Here is a 23,399-nt window from a genome sequence, read left to right as displayed (position 1 = left end):
TTCAAAGTTTGTCTCGCACACCTCGACTCCCGAAGAAAAACGACGCCGGCCTCGACTTGACTGAAATCCAAAACCACAGACAATATTCTTTTCTGGAAAAACCATTACGGGTGATGAGACTTGGTGTTATCAGTACGTACCTACTACAGAACGACAAAGTGTAGAAATTCACACAAAGGACCAACACTCTGACGATATAACAGATGGCGAAGCCAAAGTGACACACGAGTTGAGCAACATCCCAAAGAAGGATTTTCCAGATAGTTTCACTTCACTATATGGGCGTATTATAGTGGGGAGGGGGGAGGGAGGGATATGGTGGGGATGAGACTATGTACAACACCTGAAACATTAAAATCAACATCGTAGCTATTCTCTATTTTTTGTATTAGTCCAGCCTCGAAAGTATTTGGACTGACGGAGTGTAATGACCATTATAATTCAATTCGTGACATTTAGACACAAACAATTGCTGACAAATACAAGACCATTCGTGTTCAGCCTGTAAATTCAATTACTTACTCTCGAAGCCGGCCGAGTGGCCGAGCGGTTCTAGGCGCTACAGTCTGGAACCGCGCGACCGCTACGGTCGCATGTTCGAATCCTGCCTCGGGCATGGACGTGTGTGATGTCCTTAGGTTAGTTAGGTTTAAGTAGTTCTAAGTTCTAGGAGACTGATGACCACAGCAGTTAAGTCTCATAGTGCTCAGAGCCATTTTTCAACTTACTCTCGAAATGCTTTTAACTTTTTTTTTTTTTAATTTTACAGCAACATGTGGATTGAAATACTACTTGCTTTCACATATCTTTCAGTCTAACCAAGCGCGGCTGCTGATTTCACCATTGCAATACTGAAACCTTTACCGAAAATGGTACAACTACGACCAGGTGAAGAGTATTGCAGAAGTAGCCGCGTGCAAGTAAATGCCGCCAGCAGTGAGCTGATCGAGATGTTGGTTCCAGCACAAGACATTGTGCGCGGTCTAAGGCTGAGTTCCTGGCACCGGATTGATCCTGCCGGAAAGCGAAGAGCGATAAAGAGCCGCTTCCGGGATTCGGGAAGGCGAGGCTGCTTCGGATTAAATCCGCCTCGTTGATTAGTGGATTACGAGACGACAGCTGGTGGGGGGGGGGGGGGGGGGGGAGGTCGCCCAGGCTGGACGTAGGTTGTAGATGGTTTCCCTCATCCAAGGAAGCAAACACGGGCCTTGTACCCACGATCCGCCTAAGATAAACGCTACACAGATATTTAGATAATGTTCTCCCACTTCAGAAAGGGATTACTCTTGTAAGGTCGTCATGTCATTTTGATTTTTGTTTGTCATCGATGTGCACGTCAGAGAGAGAGCAAGTTACGTTACTGTTAAAGAATCTTTGATCTTGTCGTGGTATAGTCTTTGCCTCTGTGCAGTCTGGTACGTTTAAAGTGTGGCAGGCGATCGACGCATTTACTAGTGCTGTGTGGACTTGTGATTGTATCTGTTAGACGAAGAAAGGACAGCAAGGATCAGTACGATGTATACAATGAAAGGTGAAAGGAACATAAGGTTTGACTAATGTTATTTGGAGTGAAGAAGTTTCAAGTAATACTACAGCACTGCGCAGCTAGGAATGATTATTGCCAGCCATCTAACTTGCTCAGAACTGAAAGAAAGACCACCCCACTCCCCTCAGTTACGCATTAACACATGAATTGATTGAGCTGTTTGATTTTTATACATATCATTCGTTAACATTTTCACCTATTTAAATCATTGTTCACTTGTTAAGTATAATTTTCATCAGACCAATGTTATGTGTGAAGATCACGTGAAATATTCCTCTGTCTTCTTGAATATATTCTTCATTCTAAAATCGTTGTCTGGGAATATCATTTCATAGGATCAGTTACTCTCCCCACCACGCTGTTTATCATTACGCATTACCACATGCAACAGTTCGAATATGTACTGTACTGTATCTAGAAACAGAAATCTAGCTTAGCCGCTGCCTACTTGCTCTTGTACCTTGAGAAATCTGCAACAATGTTATCAAGATGCGAGGCAAGTGGAAATTTTGATTAGGGTCAGATGATTGTTTTACTTCCCTTGTTCATTTAGTACAAACACAAACTGCATTTCGATCAGTTACAGATCAGTTCAAATTCGGTTCTGTTTAGTCAAAGGTTAGCGTGCGACTCTAAGTTAGATAACAGTTTTTTGTAATAAGTAGACTTTATACAGTGGGAGGCAAAGTTGGGCTAAATTCCATATGGAAAAAATAAATCAGATGGCGCATGCAGATTCCGCACTTCGGGAAGTGGCGCCTTAAGGAAGGGCACCAGATCACCCAGTATCACCAACATCACTAGAGCCCAATTTACCGAATCATGAAACCTTTCGTCTGGAGTGTGGCCCTATACGGATGTGAAACTTGGACAATTGTAAGAGAAGAGAGAAGAAGACTAGAGGCCCTGGATATGTGTTGCTATAGGAGGATGATGAAGATCAGCTGCAGAGACAAAGTAACAAATGAAGAGATGCTTAGAAGAGTAGAGGGAACCAGATATCTGTGGAGACACATCCAAACAAGAAGAGACAAACTTGTCGGGCACATCCTACAACACAACAACATAATTGGAACAATAGCAGAAGGAGATAATGAAGGAAGGAATCGGCGATGACGACCAAGGATGTCATACATGCAACAGATCATGAATGACGTTGGATGTAACACATACGTGGAAATGAAGAGGAAGGCAGACGGAAGAGAGGAGTGGTGCTGTGCTTCAAACCAACCTCAGAGTTGAACATTAAAAGAAGAAATAATTTACCGAATGCCGGTCGTGCAGAGGAGCGTGAAAAGGCGGGGAAGAAGTAGAAGATTCGTGTGAAACAACTGTCGCTCGGATAACCGATAACTGATCGAGCTACCAAAAATCCATTTTGGCTTGGCGCGCAAGCCGCGTGGCACGCAGTTCAGACGTTGTCTTCTTATAACTGGTAATCTTCGAAACAAACGAACAATCCTTCTGACATATTTTGCCTATTTCCACTCAACAATGAGTTATGGAATAATTTTCTGGGGTAACTCATGGATTAGAAAGTACTGATCGCACAAATGCGCGGAGTAAGAATAATATGTGGCGTTCACTCACGGACGTGATGTAGTTACCACTCCAAGGAGCTAATGAAATTCGTCATAAGTAATCCATCACAATTTTAGAAGAACGGTGATGTCCATACCTGCAACACTAGAGGGAAAAATGACATTTATTACCCATTATTAGAGGCTGTCAGTAGCTCAGAAAGAAATTCAGTTTGCAGCAACAAAAAGTTTTGATCATTTTCCCGATAACATGAAAAGTCTGACAGTTAGTAAAGTAAGTTTTAAAGATTGATACAACAGACACTTTAGTCATCACCAACATACATTGATCAGCCAGCACATTATGGCCTCCGAACTACTGTCGAAATAAACCCGTCCAAACGGCAGCAATGTCACCTGGCGAGGAACGACTACTAGTCAGAGACATGCACGGTGCATGTATTATCAGTAAGCATGTGGTCTGTGTGTAGAATGGGGAACGTGCACGATCTACCTGAGTTTGATCGGGGGAAAATTCCGATGGCCCAGAGGCTCGGCACAAGTATTTCGAAAATTGCACGACTGTCTGCTGTACGAGGAATGTTGTCTCTACAACACGTGGCGTAACCACGGTGAATCCACGCCCAGACGTCGTGGGATTAGCCGGCCACCACTCATTACAGGTGTCGGATGTCGTAGACTAGGCAGACTGGTAAAACAGGACAGGCGGCGAACTGTGGTGGAACTATCAGATTTAATGCTGCGCAGAGTACAGCTGTGTCTGAACTCACAGAGTACCGAACACTCCAAACGATGGGCCTCCGCAGCCTGCGACCCATGCATGTACCAATGTAAACACCAAGACATCGGCAACTACACTGAAACGGGCACGTGGCCATCGGTAGTGGATGTTGGCGCAGTGGCAGAGCGTTGCACGGTCTGATGCCGATGGAGACATAACTGCACGACTCTGTCGTCTTCCAGGCGAACAACTCCTTGACACCTGCACTGCGGCGCAGAGACAGGCTGTCGATGACTCCATTATGCTCTGGGAAACATTCACGTGGGTATCCACGGGTCCAGTGGAACTCGTACAAAGCACCACGACAGCCTAGCAGTATCGTACACTGGTTGCAGACCACATACACCCCATCATGACGAGCAAGTTTCCCAATGGCAGACACATTTTTCAGCAAGATAATGCGCCATGTCACAAGGCCAGGAATGTGATGGAGTGGTTCGAGTAATGCAGTGGCAAGTTCCAATTGAAGCACTGGTCCCCATCTCGCCAGATCTGAACCCAATTGAACACATCTGGGTTGTGATTGAACGTGGCGTCAGAACTGGTAGCCCACCCCCCCCCCCCCTGCCCCTCCCCAGAATTTACGAGAATTAGGTGACGTCTGTGTGCAGATGTGGTGCCAACTCCCTCCAACCACCTGCCAAGGCCTCATTGCTTCCATGCCACGAAGCATCGCCACTGTTAACTGTGCCAAAGTTGGACATACCAGCGGTGGACATACCAGCTATTAGGTTCATTATCATAATGTTCTGCCTGATTAGTGTATTCTCCATCACTATTTACAACAGTCTGCCACTCTGGGACAACTTTTCGATTCCGCGACCGTGGAAATTACGTGGTTTTGAGGTGAAAGAACTCGTCAAACCGTTTTCGGAGAGCTTTTTCATCCAGAAAGGATGTTTCTTTAAGGTTGTTCAACAGAAAGCAGAAAAGATGAAAATCTGAGGGTGCAAGATCAGCTGAATAAGATGGGTGCGGAATGACTTTCCAACCAGTACCTGTATAGTGTGTTTTGTCCGTCTAGGAGGATGCGGACGGACGTTCTACATCTACATCTACATCCATACTCCGCAAGCCACCTGGTGGTGTGTATGGCGGAGGGTTATCTGCGTTATCGTGGAATAGCATCACTTCACCAAGTCTTGTTCTTTGATAGCGTCTGGAAGACGTCTCAGTCGTCAGCAGTGATGATTAAACCTCGGGGAAGCAATTCGCAGTACACCATACCGTTACTTCTCCACCAGAGACTTATCCGTCTTTTGTGGATGCGCACAGGTCTTTTTGCGGGGAGTTGCTGTTTTGTTTGTACTCAGTCATTCCTTTCCTTAAGTTAGCACAAAGGCAGCATTTCTCATCACCACTAGCAACACAGGATAGGAATGGTCGGTGTGGTTCGGCAGATGCGCAGCTTAAGATAAATGGACCGGCATTTGTTGTCATCCTCATTCCCCAGATCATACTCTCCAGGCTGGACAAGGGACATGCTTTTTCTGTGGAAAGAAACGTGAAATTCTTCGCAGAAGCCTTTTAGCAAGAAATGAGACGTCTAGGCATATGTGGTTTCCCACAGGGCGGGTGAATTTTCGTTACGACACCTCAGAATAATGTTCGGTTTAAACTTTGAGTATCCGGCTTTCTCAATGGGTCATACTGTTATTTTCTGGAGAGTCTGCGCTTTCTTGCTGTGTTACATGCAGAGCAGAGCATCAATTAGGCCCTTTTCAGAATTATGCCGTCGAGTGGAAAAGATTTTCTACCTTTCTTCGGTCGTAAGAGCCCTTTTCGTTCAACGCAGAGAAAATATACGACAAAAGGATATTGTTTAACTTCTTCGCTTGAATTTTACTGGTCGGAGCTCTGAATCATTGCCACCATTGGCAGATGAGATCCTGCTCTGGCGAAAAAGTGCAACAAAGTTTCAGAGGAACCAGAAGGTGTATACTTCGGCCAGGCAAAAAATGTTCAAATGTGTGTGAAATCTTATGGGATTTAACTGCTAACGTCATTAGTCCCTAAGCTTACACACTACTTAACCTAAATTATCCTAAGGACAAACACACACACCCATGCCCGAGGGAGGACTCGAACCTCCTCCGGGACCAGGCGCACAGTCCACGACTGCAGCGCTTTAGACCGGCCTAGTCCTTTGCAGAGAACTCCCCCCCCCCCCCCCCCCCCCCCCACCCGGGGGCGTGCTGGCAGCAGCACAATATGCCGCTCTGCAGCCTACAGAAAAGTTAAAAAACAGAATCAGGAGATATGAAAAACAAACAAAAGCAGGAGAAAAAAACGGTGACTGTTAAAAACTGAAAGCCGGCCATGGTGACGGTGCGGTTTTAGGCGCTACAGTCTGGAGCCGAGCGACCGCTATGCTCGCAGGTTCAAATCCTGCCTCGTGCATGGATGTGTGTGATGTCCTTAGGTTAGTTAGGTTTAATTAGTTCTAAGTTCTAGGCGACTGATGACCTCAGAAGTTAAGTCGCATAGTGCTCAGAGCCATTTGAACCATTTTGAACTAGTTGGCCTTCGCAGAGTAAACAGTTCAGTGTAGGCCTTGGCAGAGATGGGCATACGGCCAACCGCTGATTTTTATGATTTTAGCTTAGAGCATGCGGTACCCACACACCCTGTTTTTGAACCTTCTCCATTGCATGCAAATGTCACACGATTGTCAAATGATCACACTTCTTCACAGCTACCAGTTCTCGGGTTTACTGACGTCGATCATTGTGGATTCATGAGTTTAAACGATCTTCATCAAAACGCATAGGTCTTCCTGAACGTGGAGAGTGACTAATGGACCTGTCCCCTTTGTGGCACGGACCCGGAACGTCGTTATTACTGCAAACTACCTGCTCCTCAGACATGGTCGACCTGCGCCCCGATAGACCTCCTCTGTCACATCACAGTAGCCGACTGTCTCAACAGATGGACATAGTACCGCTCTAGCTGTCGTAAGAGTTGGCATCGTGCGACTTGTATATTTCTCTCACAACAGTTCCGATAAGGGAGTTTTAGCGACCATTCAGGGTGACGTTCACACAGTAGCGCCGCTACTTAATTTGGTATACGGTGCAGACTTTTGTCATGCCCCCATATTCTCAGCCTCACAAAAGCATAAAATACAACATTTCTGTGTAGGTGTCTTTTCATAGGCGAGATTAAGTAATCAAAGTATTATGTTAACTATTCCGCAAACAGTTTTTATGGCCGGAAAAGAATAAGTAGAACGAATTAAAAAGAAAAGAAAACACACCAGTTTAACTGATTATTCAGGAAGCAGAACAAGTAATCGAAGATCTCCTTAGTCACAGGTGGCTAGCACTAGCTAAGAATATTTTTCCCTCTTTTTCGATTGCAAATTTTTAAATTGCCTCAAAAATATCGATATCTTTAGCTAGCCCATTTTTTATTGGCTAAATGCTAAATTTGACAGTAGTGCTTGACTCATAGTGGCCCAAAGACAATTCTTAATTAATTTGACTTTTGAATAAAAGAATTCTCTTACAAAGCGCTGTCGAAACAGAAATCTCAGCACCAAAGTAAAGTTTGGATTTCGTAAGAAATCGTCTTAGTAAACAAATTTGTGCGGAGATGCCGTCTTCAGGAATCTCACGATATCTGCCAATTGATTTTTGTATGATCGTGGGAAGTTTCGTGTCTGGGTTTTGAATCAAATGACTGGGATCTGAAACAAGATCTGACATACTTTCCATGGCTCCGCAAAGTGAATAGATTTCTTGTAGAAAGCTCTCGACGCGCTCCTAACATTGACCACCTAAGTTCGCAGCATTCTGTATAGTGTGACGTGAGTATGCGACTACGGAAACGCCCATCACCTCTTCTACCTGCGAGGCAAAGGGGATTAGTGAGTCCTTCCTCTGTCCCTTCTGGGCGCAAATTTCAGTGGGCGCAATTTCCCGTACATCGCTTCTGGCTGCTCTCCGCTGCTGTTTATCCCTCTATTGAATTCATAAACAGAAGAAAATGTCGAAAATATTCCGATTTCACCTCTTGGTACTGCATCTTCTAGCGTCCACAGCTCGACTCGTTACCTCCAATGACAATATATATAAATGACCTAGTAGAAAGTATCGGAAGTCCCATGCGGCTTTTCGCGGATGATGCTGTAGTATACAGAGAAGTTGCAGCATTAGAAAATTGCAGCGATATGCAGGAAGATCTGCAGCGGATAGACTCTTGGTGCAGGGAGTGGCAACTGACCCTTAACATAGACAAATATATGGTATTGCGAATACATAGATAGAAGGATCCTTTATTGTATGATTATATGATAGCGGAACAAACACTGGTAGCAGTTACTTCTGTAAAATATCTGGGAGTATGCGTTTGGAACGATTGGAAGTGGAATGATCATATAAAATTAATTGTTTGTAAGGCAGGTGCCAGGTTGAGATTCATTGGGAGAGTCCTTAGAAAATGTTGTCCATCAACAAAGGAGGCGGCTCATCAGTGTGGGATCCGTATCAGGTCGGGTTGACAGAGGAGATGGGAAAGATCCAAAGAAGAGCGGCGCGTTTCGTCACAGGGTTATTTGGTAACCGTGATAGCGTTACGGAGATGTTTAACAAACTCAAGTGGCAGAGTCTGCAAGAGAGGCGGTCTGCATCGCGGTGTAGCTTGCTCGCCAGGTTTCGAGAGGGTGCGTTTCTGGATGAGGTATCGAATATATTGCTTCCCCCTACTTATACCTCCCGAGGAGATCACGAATGTAAAATTAGAGAGATTGGAGCGCGGACGGAGGCTTTCCGGCAGTCGTTCTTCCCGCGAACCATACGCGACTGCAACAGGAAAGGGAGGTAATCACAGTGGCACGTAAAGTGCCCTCTGCCACACACCGTTGGGTGGCTTGTGGAGTATAAATGTAGATGTAGACAATACGTAAACTCTGATAGGACCGGAGAGCTACAAATAAAAAATGGCAGTCAGTAAATAAACGCATAGTGAGTGGGAATACAAACATGCGAAATAGAATCACTAGGGAGTTATGCACTAACCTAATGATATACAATTTTTAAAAAATGTTTTTGAGGTTAATTGCGTGCACTTGGGCCACAAAATTATGTTTTTTCTACTGTTAACGCTAACAATGTACACATATACTGTGAAATGATTCCACACCGCTTCGATAAAAGAATCGTTGAAATGAGCTATGGAGGACGGAACTACACTACTGGCCATTAAAGTTGCTGCACCAAGAAGAAATGCTGATGATAAACGGGTATTCATTGGAAAAATATATTACACTAGAAATGATATGTGATTAAATTTTCATGCAATTTGGGTGCATAGATCCTGAGAAATAAGTACCCAGAAAACCACCTCTGGCCGTAATAACGGCCTTGATACGCCTGGGCATTGAGCCAAACAGAGCTTGGATGGCGTGTACAGGTACAGCTGCCCATGCAGCTTCAACACGATACCACAGTTCATCAAGGGTATTTATAGGCGTATTGTGACGAGCCAGTTGCTCGGCCACCATTGACCAGACGTTTTCAATTGGTGAGAGATCTGGAGAATGTGCTGGCCAGGGCAGCAGACGAACACTTTATGTATCCAGAAAGGCTCGTACAGGACCTACAACTTGCGGTCGCGCATTATCCTGTTGAAATGTAGGATTTCGGAGGGATCGAATGAAGGGTAGAGCCACGGGTCGTAACAAATCTGAAATGTAACGTCCACTGTTCAAAGTGCCGTCAATGCGAACAAGAGGTGACCGAGACGTGTTACCAATGGCACCCCATACTATCACGCCGAGTGGTACGCCACTGTGGTGATGACGAATACACGCTTCCAATGTGCGTTGACCGCGATGTCGCCAAACACAGATGCGACCATCATGATGCTGTAAACAGAACCTGGATTCATCCGAAAAAATGACGTTTTGCCCAGGTTCGTCGTTGAGTACACCATCGCAGGCGCTCCTGTCTGTGATTCAGCGCCATTGGTAACCGTAGCCATGGTCTCCGAGCTGATAGTCAATGCTGCTTCAGACGTTAACTGTTCTTGCAAATGGTTGTTGTCTTGCAAATGTCCCCATCTGTTGACTCAGGGATCGGGACGCGGCTGCACGATCCGTTACAGCCATGCGTATAAGATGCCTGTCATCTCGACTGCTAGTGATACGAGGCCATTGGGATCCAGCACGGCTTTCCGTATAACGCTGCTGAACCCAACGATTCGATATTCTACTAACAGTCATTGGATCTCGACCAACGCGAACAGCAATGTCGCGATACGATAAACCGCAATCACGATAGGCTACAATCATACCTTTATGAAACGTGATGGTATGCATTTCAACTCCTTACACGAGGCTTCACAAAACGTTTCACCAGGCAACGCCGGTCAACTGCTGTTTGTGTACGAGAAATCGGTTGGAAACTTTCCTCATGTCAGCACGTTGTAGGTATCGCTACCGGCGCCCCCCTTTCCGTCAATGCTCTGAAAAGCTAATCATTTGCAAATCACAGCATCTTCTTCCTGTCGGTTACATTTCGCGTCTGTAGCACGTCATCTCGTTGTGTAGCAATTTTAATGGCCAGGAGTGTAGTTAACGTGCAGGAGGCTCAGCGGGCGGGCAGCGACTTACCTGTCCGTGCTCGGGCGCGCAGACTGTGGCGGACTGCGCGGCTGGCTGGCTGTGTGGTGGGGCCGCACAGCTCGGCAGACGGCGGCCGCTTTCACCTCGCCGCCAGGCCGCTTGCGCAACGCGCCTGCCTCCGCCGCCGCTAGGAACCCGGCGCCCACGGTGGCCGAGCGCCTCATAGCGCACACGGCCGCAGCTCGCCGAGTTCATGGCCTCGGAGCCGTCTGACACTCCGCGTATCAAGGACCAGCCGACAGTGGGCGGCGCAGCAACGGCGGAACGGAGACGTCAAAACCTTCCGCAGGCCTCAGAACTGAACGACACGCGACGTAGCGTCAACGTCAAAGCTGAGAGGGGAAAATTTTTCCACGCCGGCGTTGACGGGGAGGACAGTGTGTAATGGCCTCCGTAAACGATCAGTCTGTCAAAAGTAATATGGCTGCCAAGTACACTGAAGCGCCAAAGGAACTGGTACATATATATCTACATCTACTTTTATACTCCGCAAGCCACCCAACGGTGTATGGCGGAGGGCACTTTACGTGCTACTATCATTACCTCCCTTTCCTGTTCCAGTCCCGTATGGTTCGCGGGAAGAACGACTGCCGGAAAGCATCCGCGCGCGCTCCAATCTCTCTAATTTTCATTCTCTTCGGAGGTATAAGTAGGGGGGAAGCAATATATTCGATACCTCATCCAGAGCCGGCCGCGGTGGTCTCGCGGTTCTAGGCGCGCAGTCCGGAACCGTGAGACTGCTACGGTCGCAGGTTCGAATCCTGCCTCGGGCATGGATGTGTCCTTAGGTTAGTTACGTTTAAGTAGTTCTAAGTTCTAGGGGACTGATGACCACAGCAGTTGAGTCCCATAGTGCTCAGGGCAATTTGAATTTGAACCTCATCCAGAAACGCACCCTCTCGAAACCTGGACAGCAAGCTACACCGCGATGCAGAGCGCCTCTCTTGCAGAGTCTGCCACTTGAGTTTGCTAAACATCTTCGTAACGCTATCACGCTTACCAAATAACACTGTGACGAAACGCGCCGCTCTTCTTTGGATCTTCTCAATCTCCTCTGTCAGCCCGACCTGGTACGGACCCCACACTGATGAGCCACCTCCTTTGTTGATGGACTACATTTTCTAAGGAGTCTCCCAATGAATCTCAACCTCGTACCCGCCTTACCAACAATTAATTTTATATGATCATTCCACTTCAAATCGTTCCGCACGCACACTACCAGATATTTTACAGAAGTAACTGCTACCAGTGTTTGTTCCGCTATCATATAATCATACAATAAAGGATCCTTCTATCTATGTATTCGCAATTCAGTACATTTGTCTATGTTAAGGGTCATTTGGCACTCCCTGCAGCAGGTGCCTATCCGCTGCAGATCTTCCTGCATTACGCTGCAATTTTCTAATGCTACAATTTCTCTACACCTGCCTAATAACGTGTAGGGCCCCCGCGAACGCGCAGAAGTGCCACAAGACGACGTGGCATTTACTCCGCTAATGTCTGAGGTAGTGCAACTGACACCATGAATGCTGCAGCACTATCCATAAATCCGTAAAAGTACGAGGGTGTGGAGATCTCTTCTGAACAGCAGGTTGGAAGGCATCCCAGATATGTTCAATAACGTTCATGTTTCAGGAGTTTGGTGGCCAGCGGAAGTGTTTAAACGCAGACGACTGTCCCTGGGGGCACTCTGTACCAATTCTGGACTTGTGGGGTGTCGCATTAACCCGCTGGAATTGCCCAAGTCCGTCGGAATTTACATGGACTTGAATGGATGCAGGTGATCACACAGGATGCGGCAGGGTCCATGGATTCATCAGACAGTCTCCATACCCGTACACGTCCATCCACTCGATACAATTTGAAACGAGACTCGTCCGACCAGGCAACATTTTTCCAGTCATCAACAGTGCAAGGTTGGCGTTGACTGGCCAAGGCGAGGCATAAAGCTTTGTGTCGTGCAGTCATCAAGGATACACGAGTGGGTATTCGGCTCCGAAAGCCGATATCGACAATATTTCGTTGAATGGTTGGCACGCTGACACTTCTTGATGGCCCAGTCTTGAAATCTACAGTAGTTTGCGGAAGGGTTGCACTTCCGTCACACTGAAACATTCTCTTCACTCCTTCCACCGTCGTTGGTCCCGTTCTTGCGACATCTATTTTGCGGCTTCAGAAATGTTGGAGATCTGAGTTTTACCGGATTCCTTATATTCACGATACACTCGTCAAATGGTCGTACTGGAAAATCCCCACTTCATCGTTACCTCGGAAATGCTATATCCCATCGCTCGTGTGCCGACTATAACACCACGTTCAAACTCACATCTTTATAATCTGCCATTGTAGCAGCACTCACCTATCTAACTACCAGACACTTGTTGTCTTATGTAGGCTTTGTCGACTGGAACGCCGTATTCTGCCGTTTTATATGTCTTTGTATTTGAATATGCATGCCTATACCACTTTCTTTGTTGCTGCAGTGCATTTGACAGTGTGCTGTTCTGTTTGACGCTTTCGTCAAGCATACACCGTGTTTGACATGTTTAAGAGAAATTTTGATTGCCAGAAAGTTTGACAAGATGGTGGACGTTGTTTATTTCCACTTTTCGCCGTATATTTTTACTGAAAAATTGTTTTATTACTATTTATCTTACTGTGGTTCAAATGGCTCTGAGCACTATGGGACTTAACAATTGAGGTCATTATGCCCCTAGAACTTAACTAACCCAAGAACATCACACACATCCATGACCGAGGCAGGATTCGAATCTGCGACCGTAGCGGTCGCGCGGTTCCAGACTGAAGCGCCTAGAACCGCTCGGCCACTGCGCCCGGCACTACTACGAAAATTACGTTCTAGTATAAAAACAAAATAGCACTAACAATTACCGCAATGGTAGAGGTATCACGTCTTTCCAAGCCACATATCAAGCATGAAGAAATTATGAGCAAAATCAATATTTTACGCAAACAGTGGCATACAAGTGGGCTATGTGTTCCCACGTTGCAGTATTTTAATATCCTGTCATTAGATGACCTAGTAGAAGAGAATAAATATTCGTGTATTTGTGTCTTGTTTTTCAATGTTTGAGTGAAGTAACTCTAAACAAGTTATTAAACGTTTCACTGCCCATCAGCAGAAAGTTGATGTAATCATGAGCTTCTGAGAGCAACATTTCCATTAACAGGTTTCCAGTTGTATATATTTCATTTTAAATGAGCATCTTGTTTCTTCTTCTTTAAACTCACTGCCAGAGACAATGGTAGAAATGCTTTATCATCATTTGTAGCCATTCCCGCTAGTAGCAAAATACAGCATACACGGAGAGTGTCTGCCTCAAAAGTAAGGAAACTCTTATGGTGGAAGTCGGAGAGAAGTCCCTGAAGGCAATGCGGTAACAGGACCTGAGGTGTTCTCGCATGTTGCCGTCAGGATAATCAAAGACATCAGAAGCGACAATGGCGGCAAGATGGAGACTGAACGTGCTGCAGATGAATCTGCAACACAGTAAAGGGGCCACTGCTGCCCTGAGTCGTCTCCTGGGAAGACAAGAAGTGGACGTGGCCCTGATTCAGGAACCCTATTTATATAAAGCGGGGAGTATCGGGCATCAGGGGCACTGGAGGTAGTCTGGTTTGTATTAGAAATATAAGAACCTCCAGAACGTGCATATATGTAAAAAATGGGATCCCCTTCATGCCGATGGCGGACTTTTTTTCTAGGGACTTAGTGACCATCAGGTTGTGGCAACGTGAGGAAGGATCACGAGGGAGTTTGTAGTGGCCTCGACATACCTTTCTTACGAGGACAGTGCTCCACCTTATCAGGAGGTGAGGAGACTAACGGAAGACTGTGCACGACAGGGCGACCAGCTGCTGGTTGGATACGTTGCTAATGCCCACAGTTTAGTGTGGGGCAGCACCGACACCAACAGCAGAGGTGAGTACCTTCTACAATTTCTACTAGCTAATACCTTAGAGATCCTCAATAGAGGCAAGGAACCTACGTTTCGGAATATAAGAGGGCAAGAGCTAAATGACACAACCTTCTGTTCCACTTTAATAGATTGTGTTGTTGTTGTTGTGGTCTTCAGTCCAGAGACAGGTTTGATACAGCTCTCCATGCTACTTATCCTGTGCAAGCTCCTTCATCTCCCAGTACCTACTGCAACCTACATCCTTCTGAATCTGCTTGGTGTATTCATCTCTTGGTCTCCCTCTACGATTTTTACCCTCCACTCTGCCCTCCAATACTAAATTGGTGATCCCTCGATGCCTCAGAACATGTCCTACCAACCGGTCCCTTCTTCTAGTCAAGTTGGATCACAAATTTCTCTTCTCTCTAATTCTATTCAATACCTCCTCATTAGTTATGTGATCTACCCATCTAATCCTCAACATTCTTCTGTAGCACCACATTTCGAAAGCTTCTATTCTCTTCTTGTCCAAACTATTTATCGTCCATGTTTCACTTCCGTGCATGGCTACACTCCATACAAATACTTTTAGAAATGGCTTCCTGACACTCAAATCTATACTCGATGTTAACAAATTTCTCTTCTTCAGAAACTATTTCCTTGCCATTGCCAGTCTACATTTTATATCCTCTCTACTTCGACCATCATCAGTTATTTTGCTCCCCAAATAGCAAAACTCCTTTACTACTTTAAGTGTCTCATTTCCTAATGTAATTCCGGCAGCATCACTCGACTTAATTCGACTACATTCCATTATCCTCGTTTTGCTTTCGTTGATGTTCATCTTATATACTCCTCTCAAGACACTGTCCATTCCGTTCAACTGCTCTTCCCAGTCCTTTGCTGTTTCTGACAGAATTACAATGTCATCGGCGAACCTCAAAGTTTTTATTTCTTCTCCAAGGATTTTAATACCTATTCCGAAGTTTTCTTTTGTTTCCTTTACTGCTTGCTCAATATAAAGTTTGAATAACATCGGGGATAGGCTACATCCCTGTCTCCCCTCCAAACCACTGCTTCCCTTTCATGTCCCTCGGCTCTTATAACTGCCATCTGGTTTCTGTACAAATTGTAAACAGCCTTTCGCTCCCTGTATTTTACGCCTGCCACTTTGAGAATTTGAAAGAGAGTATTCCACTGAACATAGTCAAAAGATTTCTCTAAGTCTACAAATGCTAGAAACGTAGGTTTGCCTTTCCTTAATCTAGTTCTAAGATACGTTGTAGGGTCAGTATTGCCTCACGTGTTCTAGCATTTCCACGGAATCCAAACTGATCTTCCCCGAGGTCGGCTTATACCAGTTTTCCATTCGTCTGTAAAGAATTCGTGTTAGTATTTTGCAGCCGTGGCTTATTAAACTGATAGTTCGGTAATTTTCACATCTGTCACCACCTACTTTCTTTGGGATTGGAATTATTATACTCTTCTTGAAGTCTGAAGGTATTTCTCCTGTCTTATACATATTGCTCACTAGGTGGTAGAGTTTTGTTAGGCCTGGCACTCCTAAGGCTGTCATTAGTTCTAATGGTTTAATAGGTTGTTACGTCAAACAAAGGTATGTGGCTTTAGAGCCATCCTCACAGACCACATATATATTAAGTTCGAGGTTGAAATGGGCATTAGACAGACCACGTCCTATAGGAATCCCAGGAAAACAGACTGGAGGCGTATAGGAGTGACCTCGACTCAAGCCTATCAGATGTCAGTACTTTGGTAAGGAATCCAGTAGAGTTTGAGGAGGTAGCAGAGGCAGTGACTTCTGCCATCATGACCTCATACCATGACAACTGCTCAATCACCAAGAAGTGCACGAATAGGAATGTACCTTGGTGAAACAACAACCTGGAATCACAGAGGGTACAGGTATGAAGAGTTTTTAATCTTGCGACAAGGAAAGGACAATGGGCAGAATATCGGGAGGCCCTTGTCAAATACAATCTTGCAATTAAGCAAGCAAAGCAGGTGTCCTGGAAGGTATTATGTGAGGAGGTAGAGGGTAGGGCTGTTCAGGCTAGACTTCACAAAATCCTCACTAGGATACCAACTAATCCAGGAGGAACTTTGAGGAAAGAGGATGGGGAGTATACAAGGCCAGCACATGCAACGCTGGAACTACTCCTCAAGACTCATTTTCCTCAATGTACTCTGACAGACAACATAAATCAGGACGAGATCCCTGTGTGATATCGGTTTGCCAGCCGCTGTGGCCGAGCGGTTCTGTGCGCTTCAGTCTGGAACCGCGCTGCTGCTACGGTCGCAGGTTCGAATCCTGCCTCGGACATGGATGTGTGTGATGTCCTTAGATTAGTTAGGCTTAAGCAGTTCTAAGTCTAGGGGACTGATGACCTCAGATGTTAAGTCCCATAGTGCTTAGAGCCAATCGAATCAAGATATCGGTTTTCAGGTATTCGACGGGAGACCTGGGAATCCACCAGAGAATGTGCTGACCACAGTAAAATCCAATGGGTGGTAGGAACATTCCAACCGTTCAAGTCACCTGTCCCAGATGGAATTTTTCCAGCGCTCCTGCAACAAGCAGGAGTGAACTTAATAAAATTCCTATGCAGTTTATTTAGGGTTAGCCTAGCAGCAGGAATTATTCCTGACGTCTCGAGAGCAGGGAAAGTTGTCTTCATTCTAAAGGCAGGGAGAACCGATCATACCAAGGCCAAGGAAATAAGCCCAATCAGTCTGTCCTTTCTCCGTAAAATATTAGAAAAACTGGTTAATGTGCATGTTAGGGAGAGGAGGTTAACTAGGGTCCCTCGACACATAAGCCAATATGCAAACCAATCAGGAAAATTGTGTGAAACTGCACTCCATCAACTTGATGGGAAGCTGGAAAAGTGCTACATTTTAAGGAAGTAGCCGTCTGCATCTTCTTGGATACCGAAGGGGCTTTTAGCAACACGATATTCGAATCCACGGTTAAGGCAGCAGAGGTACATTGCTTGGAGACCACCATTTGCAGGTGGATTAGAGCCATGCTTAGTGGTAGAAAGGTAGAAACCACCGTGATGCAAGGAAAAATGGTAATCAGCACAACCTGAGGCTGTCCACAAGGGAAGGTCCTGTCCCCTCTACTGTGGAACCTCGTGATGAGTGAACTCATTGTAGAATTAAACTCTAGACAGTACATTTGCCATTGATACGCAGATGATCTTGTCGTACTAATACTTGGCAAATTTTCAAGATTTTCAAGTGCTGTCAGAGCTATGGCACAAGGAGCATTGAACATTGTGCAGAATTGGTGCAGGGAAAAGGACCTAAGGGACAGTCCTAAGAAGACTGTTGTAGTACCATTTGTGAGGAAGCAGATCAAGTACACATATTGGAATCTCAAACTTCTCGATGAAATTGTACCAGTGAATGGAATAGTGAAATATCTAGAGGTAACCCTGGATGAGAAACTATTGAGGTCCCCTCAGGTAAGGAGCACCTGTTCCAAGGCGAAAAGTACTCTAATGAGTACCAGGAGAGCTTGTGGTAAAAATTGGGTGAACCGGGGGGTTTCTGGCGCCAGGCGATGTCGATTCTTACTTCCATCTTTGATCGTTGTCCCTGTACCTTGTTTTCTTTGCGCCTTTGAGGCAGTCTATTTATTGTGGCGCGTGTGTGGGGTCCGAGCATGAGCCGTGACGTGACGTGCTTTCGATGTTGTCGTTGTGGGGAGTTGGCGACACCATGTCACGCGGCACGGACGTATGCCGTGAGGACCAGCTGAGTTGGAGCAGCCGGCCAGGTTGGCCGAGCGGTTCTAGGCGCTACAGTCTGGAACCGAGCGACCGCTACGGTCGCAGATTCGAATCCTGCCTCGGGCATGGATGTGTGTGATGTCCTTAGGTTAGTTAGGTTTAAGTAGTTCTAAGTGCTAGGCGACTGATGACCTCAGACGTTGTCCCATATTGCTCAGAGCTATTTTGAATTGGTGCAACGAAGAAGCATGGGCCGTTGCCGGAAAGTATTAAAGTTGTATTTACACGGCTGGCCAGTGGCGACCAGGATTTGCTAATACCTCGAGAGCTATGTGGATGGATGGCGTGTGAAATTTTCATGAAGAAGAAAAAATTAATCGTCAAGCTTTCGTGGTGGGTTCCTCCTCCTATATATAGTGAATATTATTGTGCACTTACGGACTGTTCTCGGTTGCAGTTGCTCGTGCTAGTGGGCAGCAAAACATTCACTGCCGTGGTGGCGAGGCGAGTTATGTTCTCGAGTGGTCACGAAATTATGTTACTAAAGTGACTAGAAATAGCGCCTCGCATTTGTAAGTTTGAATTTGGTGCTTAGTGGCAAGCTGAAGGTAGCTGGTTCACTTTAACGTCATTTCTTATTTTAGTTATAGATTTAGAATTTTCTGGTTTTACGAATTAGTGGTAGTTGTTGTTTCTTAATAATTTCTTGTGTGTATGGAAGGCAAGTGGTCATGATAAATATAGGTCACATTGTGTTTTATGGTCAGATAGAGGCCGTGTGTATTTTAATCCGTGGCCATAGGGGCCGTGCTTATTGCAGTAGCGATCTATTGAAGTGGCAGTTTTCTATTACAATTTCAAATACCTGTCTGTAAAGGTTGATTGTCACGTTAGGTACTGAAAGTTTGATTTATGTGGTGTCAGCCATTCCGCAAAGACAGATTATCTTGTAAGGTGGACCTTAAGTCATTGGGTGTAGACTAACACTTCTTTTCACGTACTATCTAGATTTTTTTGGTGGGGTCAAAGGAAATTAAGCTCCTTAATTCTGTTTATTAGTTAACTTGTAATATGCTTATAATAAGGGTGACGGAAATCTCAGGATTTGAACTCTGGGTCGTCCGGACCCCGTTCACGCGCGAGTTCTCTATTCCATTCAACGAGAGGCTTATTTAGGCAGAAGATTTTCTACTGCCCAAAGTTGACTATAAGTTCACTCTTTGGATCGTGTGTTTGTGAAATCGTGATAGATTAACGTTTGCTCGCGTCCATCACAAGTTCATCAAATTGACGTTTTGCCTTTAGCTTGCATAAAGTCTAGAATCTTCCCGACGTTGAGTGTAGTAGTATGCTAAGTGTAAACAGAACAATTAGTAGTACCCTTCAGGTCAAACAGCATCAAATTAGTTTTACCTTTTCAGTAAGTGTAAAACTGAGTGAGAAAGGTGAAGCCGACATTGTAAACATTTGGTTAACTATTTCATCTATTATTTTGGTTGTTGTTACCGGCACGTAAAGTGGCCGTTGTCACAAGTGTGACGGTTAATATTGTAAATAGTAATTGTGGTTAGGTCCTTGATATGCAAATGTTAATTGATTATTACTGCTGATGAATTCATGTGTATGAGTAATCAATAGAGAAGTGTTGCAACTACAAATTGGTTGTGTTACTGGTATACAAGGTTAGAGTGTGCAATCGCCACGCCACTGGTGCTTCAGCCCCAAGAATATGTGCTGTATACACACCACGGTAGTTAGGCCTATGATCAGTTATTGTGGTACAGTGTGGTGGAAAAAGGTAGAACAGCATGTAGCTGCTAAGGAGCTTGCTAAGGTACAGAGACTGGCCTGCTTAGCCTTTACACTCGGAATCAGCAGCACACTCGTGCTGGTCATGCCCCTTCCACCAGTGGGTAAAGATGGAGGCAGCAGCAGGAGCACACAGGTTAAAGACTGGCAAAAATTGTAACTTACTGGGGTATCCAGGATCTCACACTAAGATACTGAGTGAGGTAGACATAGGTATGGTTGGGGAAATGCCGACCGACTATATAATAACTCCCAGCTGCTTTAACAAGTCTTTCAGTGTAGTAATTGGAAGTAGCTCTGGAAGAACAAATTTAGACACCATACAGGAGACATAGTCTGGTTCGCTGACGGTTCGAAAACAGAGCAAGGTGTTGGGGCCGGGCTATACAGGGTGCAACCAAGGCTGGAAAGTGCAATCTCTCTTGGGAAAATGGCCAGCGTGTTTCAAGCAGAAATGTCTGTTATCAGAGTGTGCGTGGAGGAGAATTTGCGGAGGTGCTACAGAGATCGTAGCATTTTCATTTATTCAGACAGCCAAGCAAGCCTGAAAGCACTGGCAGCCTCTGCAACAAGATCAGAGTTCGTGGCAGAATGCCTAAAGACCTTGTGGAGCTAGGGGAAAGCAATAGCCTAAATATTTTGTGGGTCCCTGGTCACTCAGGCATTAGTGCTAATGAGCAAGCCTATAGGTTGCCCAGGATAATGGCGATGATACCATTTATTGGACTGGAATCTGTTCTGACAATCACCAAGGCGATGATCAAAATAAAACTAGGAGACTGGACAAGGAGACAGCATGTAGAATATTGGGCTAAGTTCTAAAAGCAAAAACATGGCAAGGTATTGATGCCGGAGCCAATCCTGGGCTTGAACAGGAGAGAAATGAAACTCATGATTAGACTATTGACAGGCCATGGGAATTAAAAAAAAGACTAAATACAATGGGGATAATAGAAGAAGACCCCAAATGTAGGATGTGTGGTGTGGGCGAGGAAACCGCATCACATCTGATCTTCGAATGCGATAGGCACTGGAGATTAAAAGACACATAATATTCGGATCAACCAGAACTGAAGAAACTGTGTCTAGCAAAACACTGGTAAAGGATCTACTTGCACTGTTCAAGAGAATTGGTTGGCTTCACTAGAGACACAGGGAACTATACCGCACAGTACGTTTCGGTGTGGGTAACAGCGGGCGTGACCATTGTCGTTTTTGCTTCCCTGATAAAATTAAATCAAAAGCTTAAGTTAACAAGCATTCTTAGGGCGTGTACAGGCTTGACACATCCGTAGCTAGACAAGATCGAATTCGAAAGGTTATTTTGCTCTTTTGGGATGGACTTAACAAGTTTTAAAACGTTTCATTGTCCATTTGAAGAAAGTTGACGTAATCATCGGGTTCTGAGAGTAACATTTCCTTTAACACATTTTCATAGGTAAATCTCTCATTTAAGCCATTCCCTGTACCAGTTTTATTTTCTTATTCTTCTCTTAACAGAATCCCAAAGTCAATGCCAGGACTGCTATGTCTGCATTTGTGGCCGTTATCACTGCTCTCAAAATACACACGAACACGAATAACGTCTGCTTCAATGTCAAGCTAAACGGACAAACATTGTTTGAACTTGTACGGGCTTGTTTGGCAAATCTGTGGCTAGATAAGAGCGATTTTGTCAAACGCGTTTGATCGTTCACGGAGGTCTTAACAACGCTATCTGATTACAAGGGTCCAGAAACCCCCTACATAATGCGAAATTTGCCACTAGATGTCACGAGAGGGCAGTACAAAAGGAGACGGGAAGTACTGTGTTGTCAAGTGAGGAGCAGGTTAAGGAGTCTTGCAAATCGCAAAGATCCTGGTCTGGGTGCAGTAACAAAGGAACAACTAAAGAGACTGCCAAGGAAACCATTCATCCTTTTGACTAGAATTTACAACAGCTGCTTGCTCAATTGCTCAATTTCCAGGAATAACGGCGACTGTAGAAGTCATGGTAAGGTCTGGCGTGACGACTTGTTACGACAGATGAAAAAGCCAACAACGATCCCAGAGAGCTATATTAAACTTCCAATGAGCTTTCTCTGCAAATGAAAAATGCGAATACAAACTGAAGGCATCATATCGGAGATCAAACTCCTAGAGGTCAGAATTCCACAAGTCTCGGTCTTGTTTACAAACTACATCAGCGAGGTGCTGATGATTGCAAACGTTCAACTGCCATAGTTCGCTGATGACACTGTGTACTTTACGAGTGGTCGGTTGATTGGTTGCTTTGTTGGTTGATTTGGGGGAGGGGACCAAACAGCGAGGGCATCGGTCCCGTCAGATTAGGGAAGGATGGGAAAGGGAATCGGCCGTGTCCTTTGAAAGGAACTAACCCAGCATTTGCCTGAAGCGATTTAAGGAAATTGAAAGAGATACAAGAATACACTCAAAAGAGTTGAACAGACAGCAGAAAAATTGGCTAACAACCTGTATATTAGTAAACATGAAAATAAAGCGAAGGCAGTTTGGGGTGTCGTCAAATCTGAGTTGGGGATAAAAAATATGTGCCAAGAAATTGTCCAAAATAAAATTAAAAATAATATAATTATAGATGCTTTTCAAATGTCAGACTGTTTCTTCATAAATCTTGCAAAATCAGATGTAGACATCACTGCCCACCAGGACAACGCTGATATCAACTTTGTAAATATAAAACAAAATGCAAGCCTTAAAACATTCAAAAGAATTACCCCAAAAGATGTAGAAGATGCTGAGTGGGATGAAATTCCAACCACTGTAGCCAAGGCCGTTTATACATCATTTCTCAACCATTGGCTAAAATTATTGATCAGTCATTTGGGGAAGGAAATTTCCCAGATGTGTTAAAATACGCTGAAATGCCGGCCGTTGTTGCCGAGCGGTTCTAGGCGCTTCAGTCTGGAACCGCGCGACCGCTACGGTCGCAGGTTCGAATCCCGCCTCGGGCATTGATGTGTGTGGTGTCCTTAGGTTAGCTTTAAGTAGTTCTAAGTTCTAGGAGACTGATGACCTCAGATGTTAAGTCCCATAGTGCTCAGAGCCATTTGAACCATATGCTGAAATAAGACCACTGTTCAAGAAAGGCTCACCAGATGACATGGGAAATTACCGCCCTTTTTCCCTGCTGCCAATTTTTGCTAACGTGATAGAAAGGATTGTTGCAAAACATCTTGAAAACTTTCTTATAGAAACCGATATTGTAGTTAAAAATCAATTTGGATTTCAAAAGGGGAAAGATGCTATCGGGGAACTCACTGAAAAAATATGCTCTGCGTTAGACAAGGATAAAAAGGACGAAGGTATTTTTGTGATTTGACCAAAGCTTTTGACTCGGTCGATCACTTACTACTTCTAAACCAGTTAGAGAGATATGGGATCGTGGACAGGGCATTGCAGAG

At 45.0% G+C, this 23,399-nt stretch overlaps 1 protein-coding gene across 1 annotated transcript in view; it reads right to left on the bottom strand.

Annotated features, from left to right (window-relative positions):
- Positions 1 to 10,688, bottom strand: part of LOC126267618 (uncharacterized) — a 39,824-nt gene extending 29,136 nt beyond the window's left edge. Inside the window, exon 1 of the mRNA XM_049972917.1 lies at positions 10,482 to 10,688. Coding sequence (XP_049828874.1) covers positions 10,482 to 10,688 — 207 coding nt within the window. The remainder of the gene's footprint in view (positions 1 to 10,481) is intronic.
- Between the last annotated feature and the right edge of the window lie 12,711 nt (positions 10,689 to 23,399).

The sequence above is a fragment of the Schistocerca gregaria genome, chromosome 4 (genome assembly GCF_023897955.1).
Source record: "Schistocerca gregaria isolate iqSchGreg1 chromosome 4, iqSchGreg1.2, whole genome shotgun sequence".
Taxonomy (NCBI): Eukaryota; Metazoa; Arthropoda; class Insecta; order Orthoptera; family Acrididae; genus Schistocerca; species Schistocerca gregaria.
This window is presented reverse-complemented; position numbering and strand designations above follow the sequence as displayed.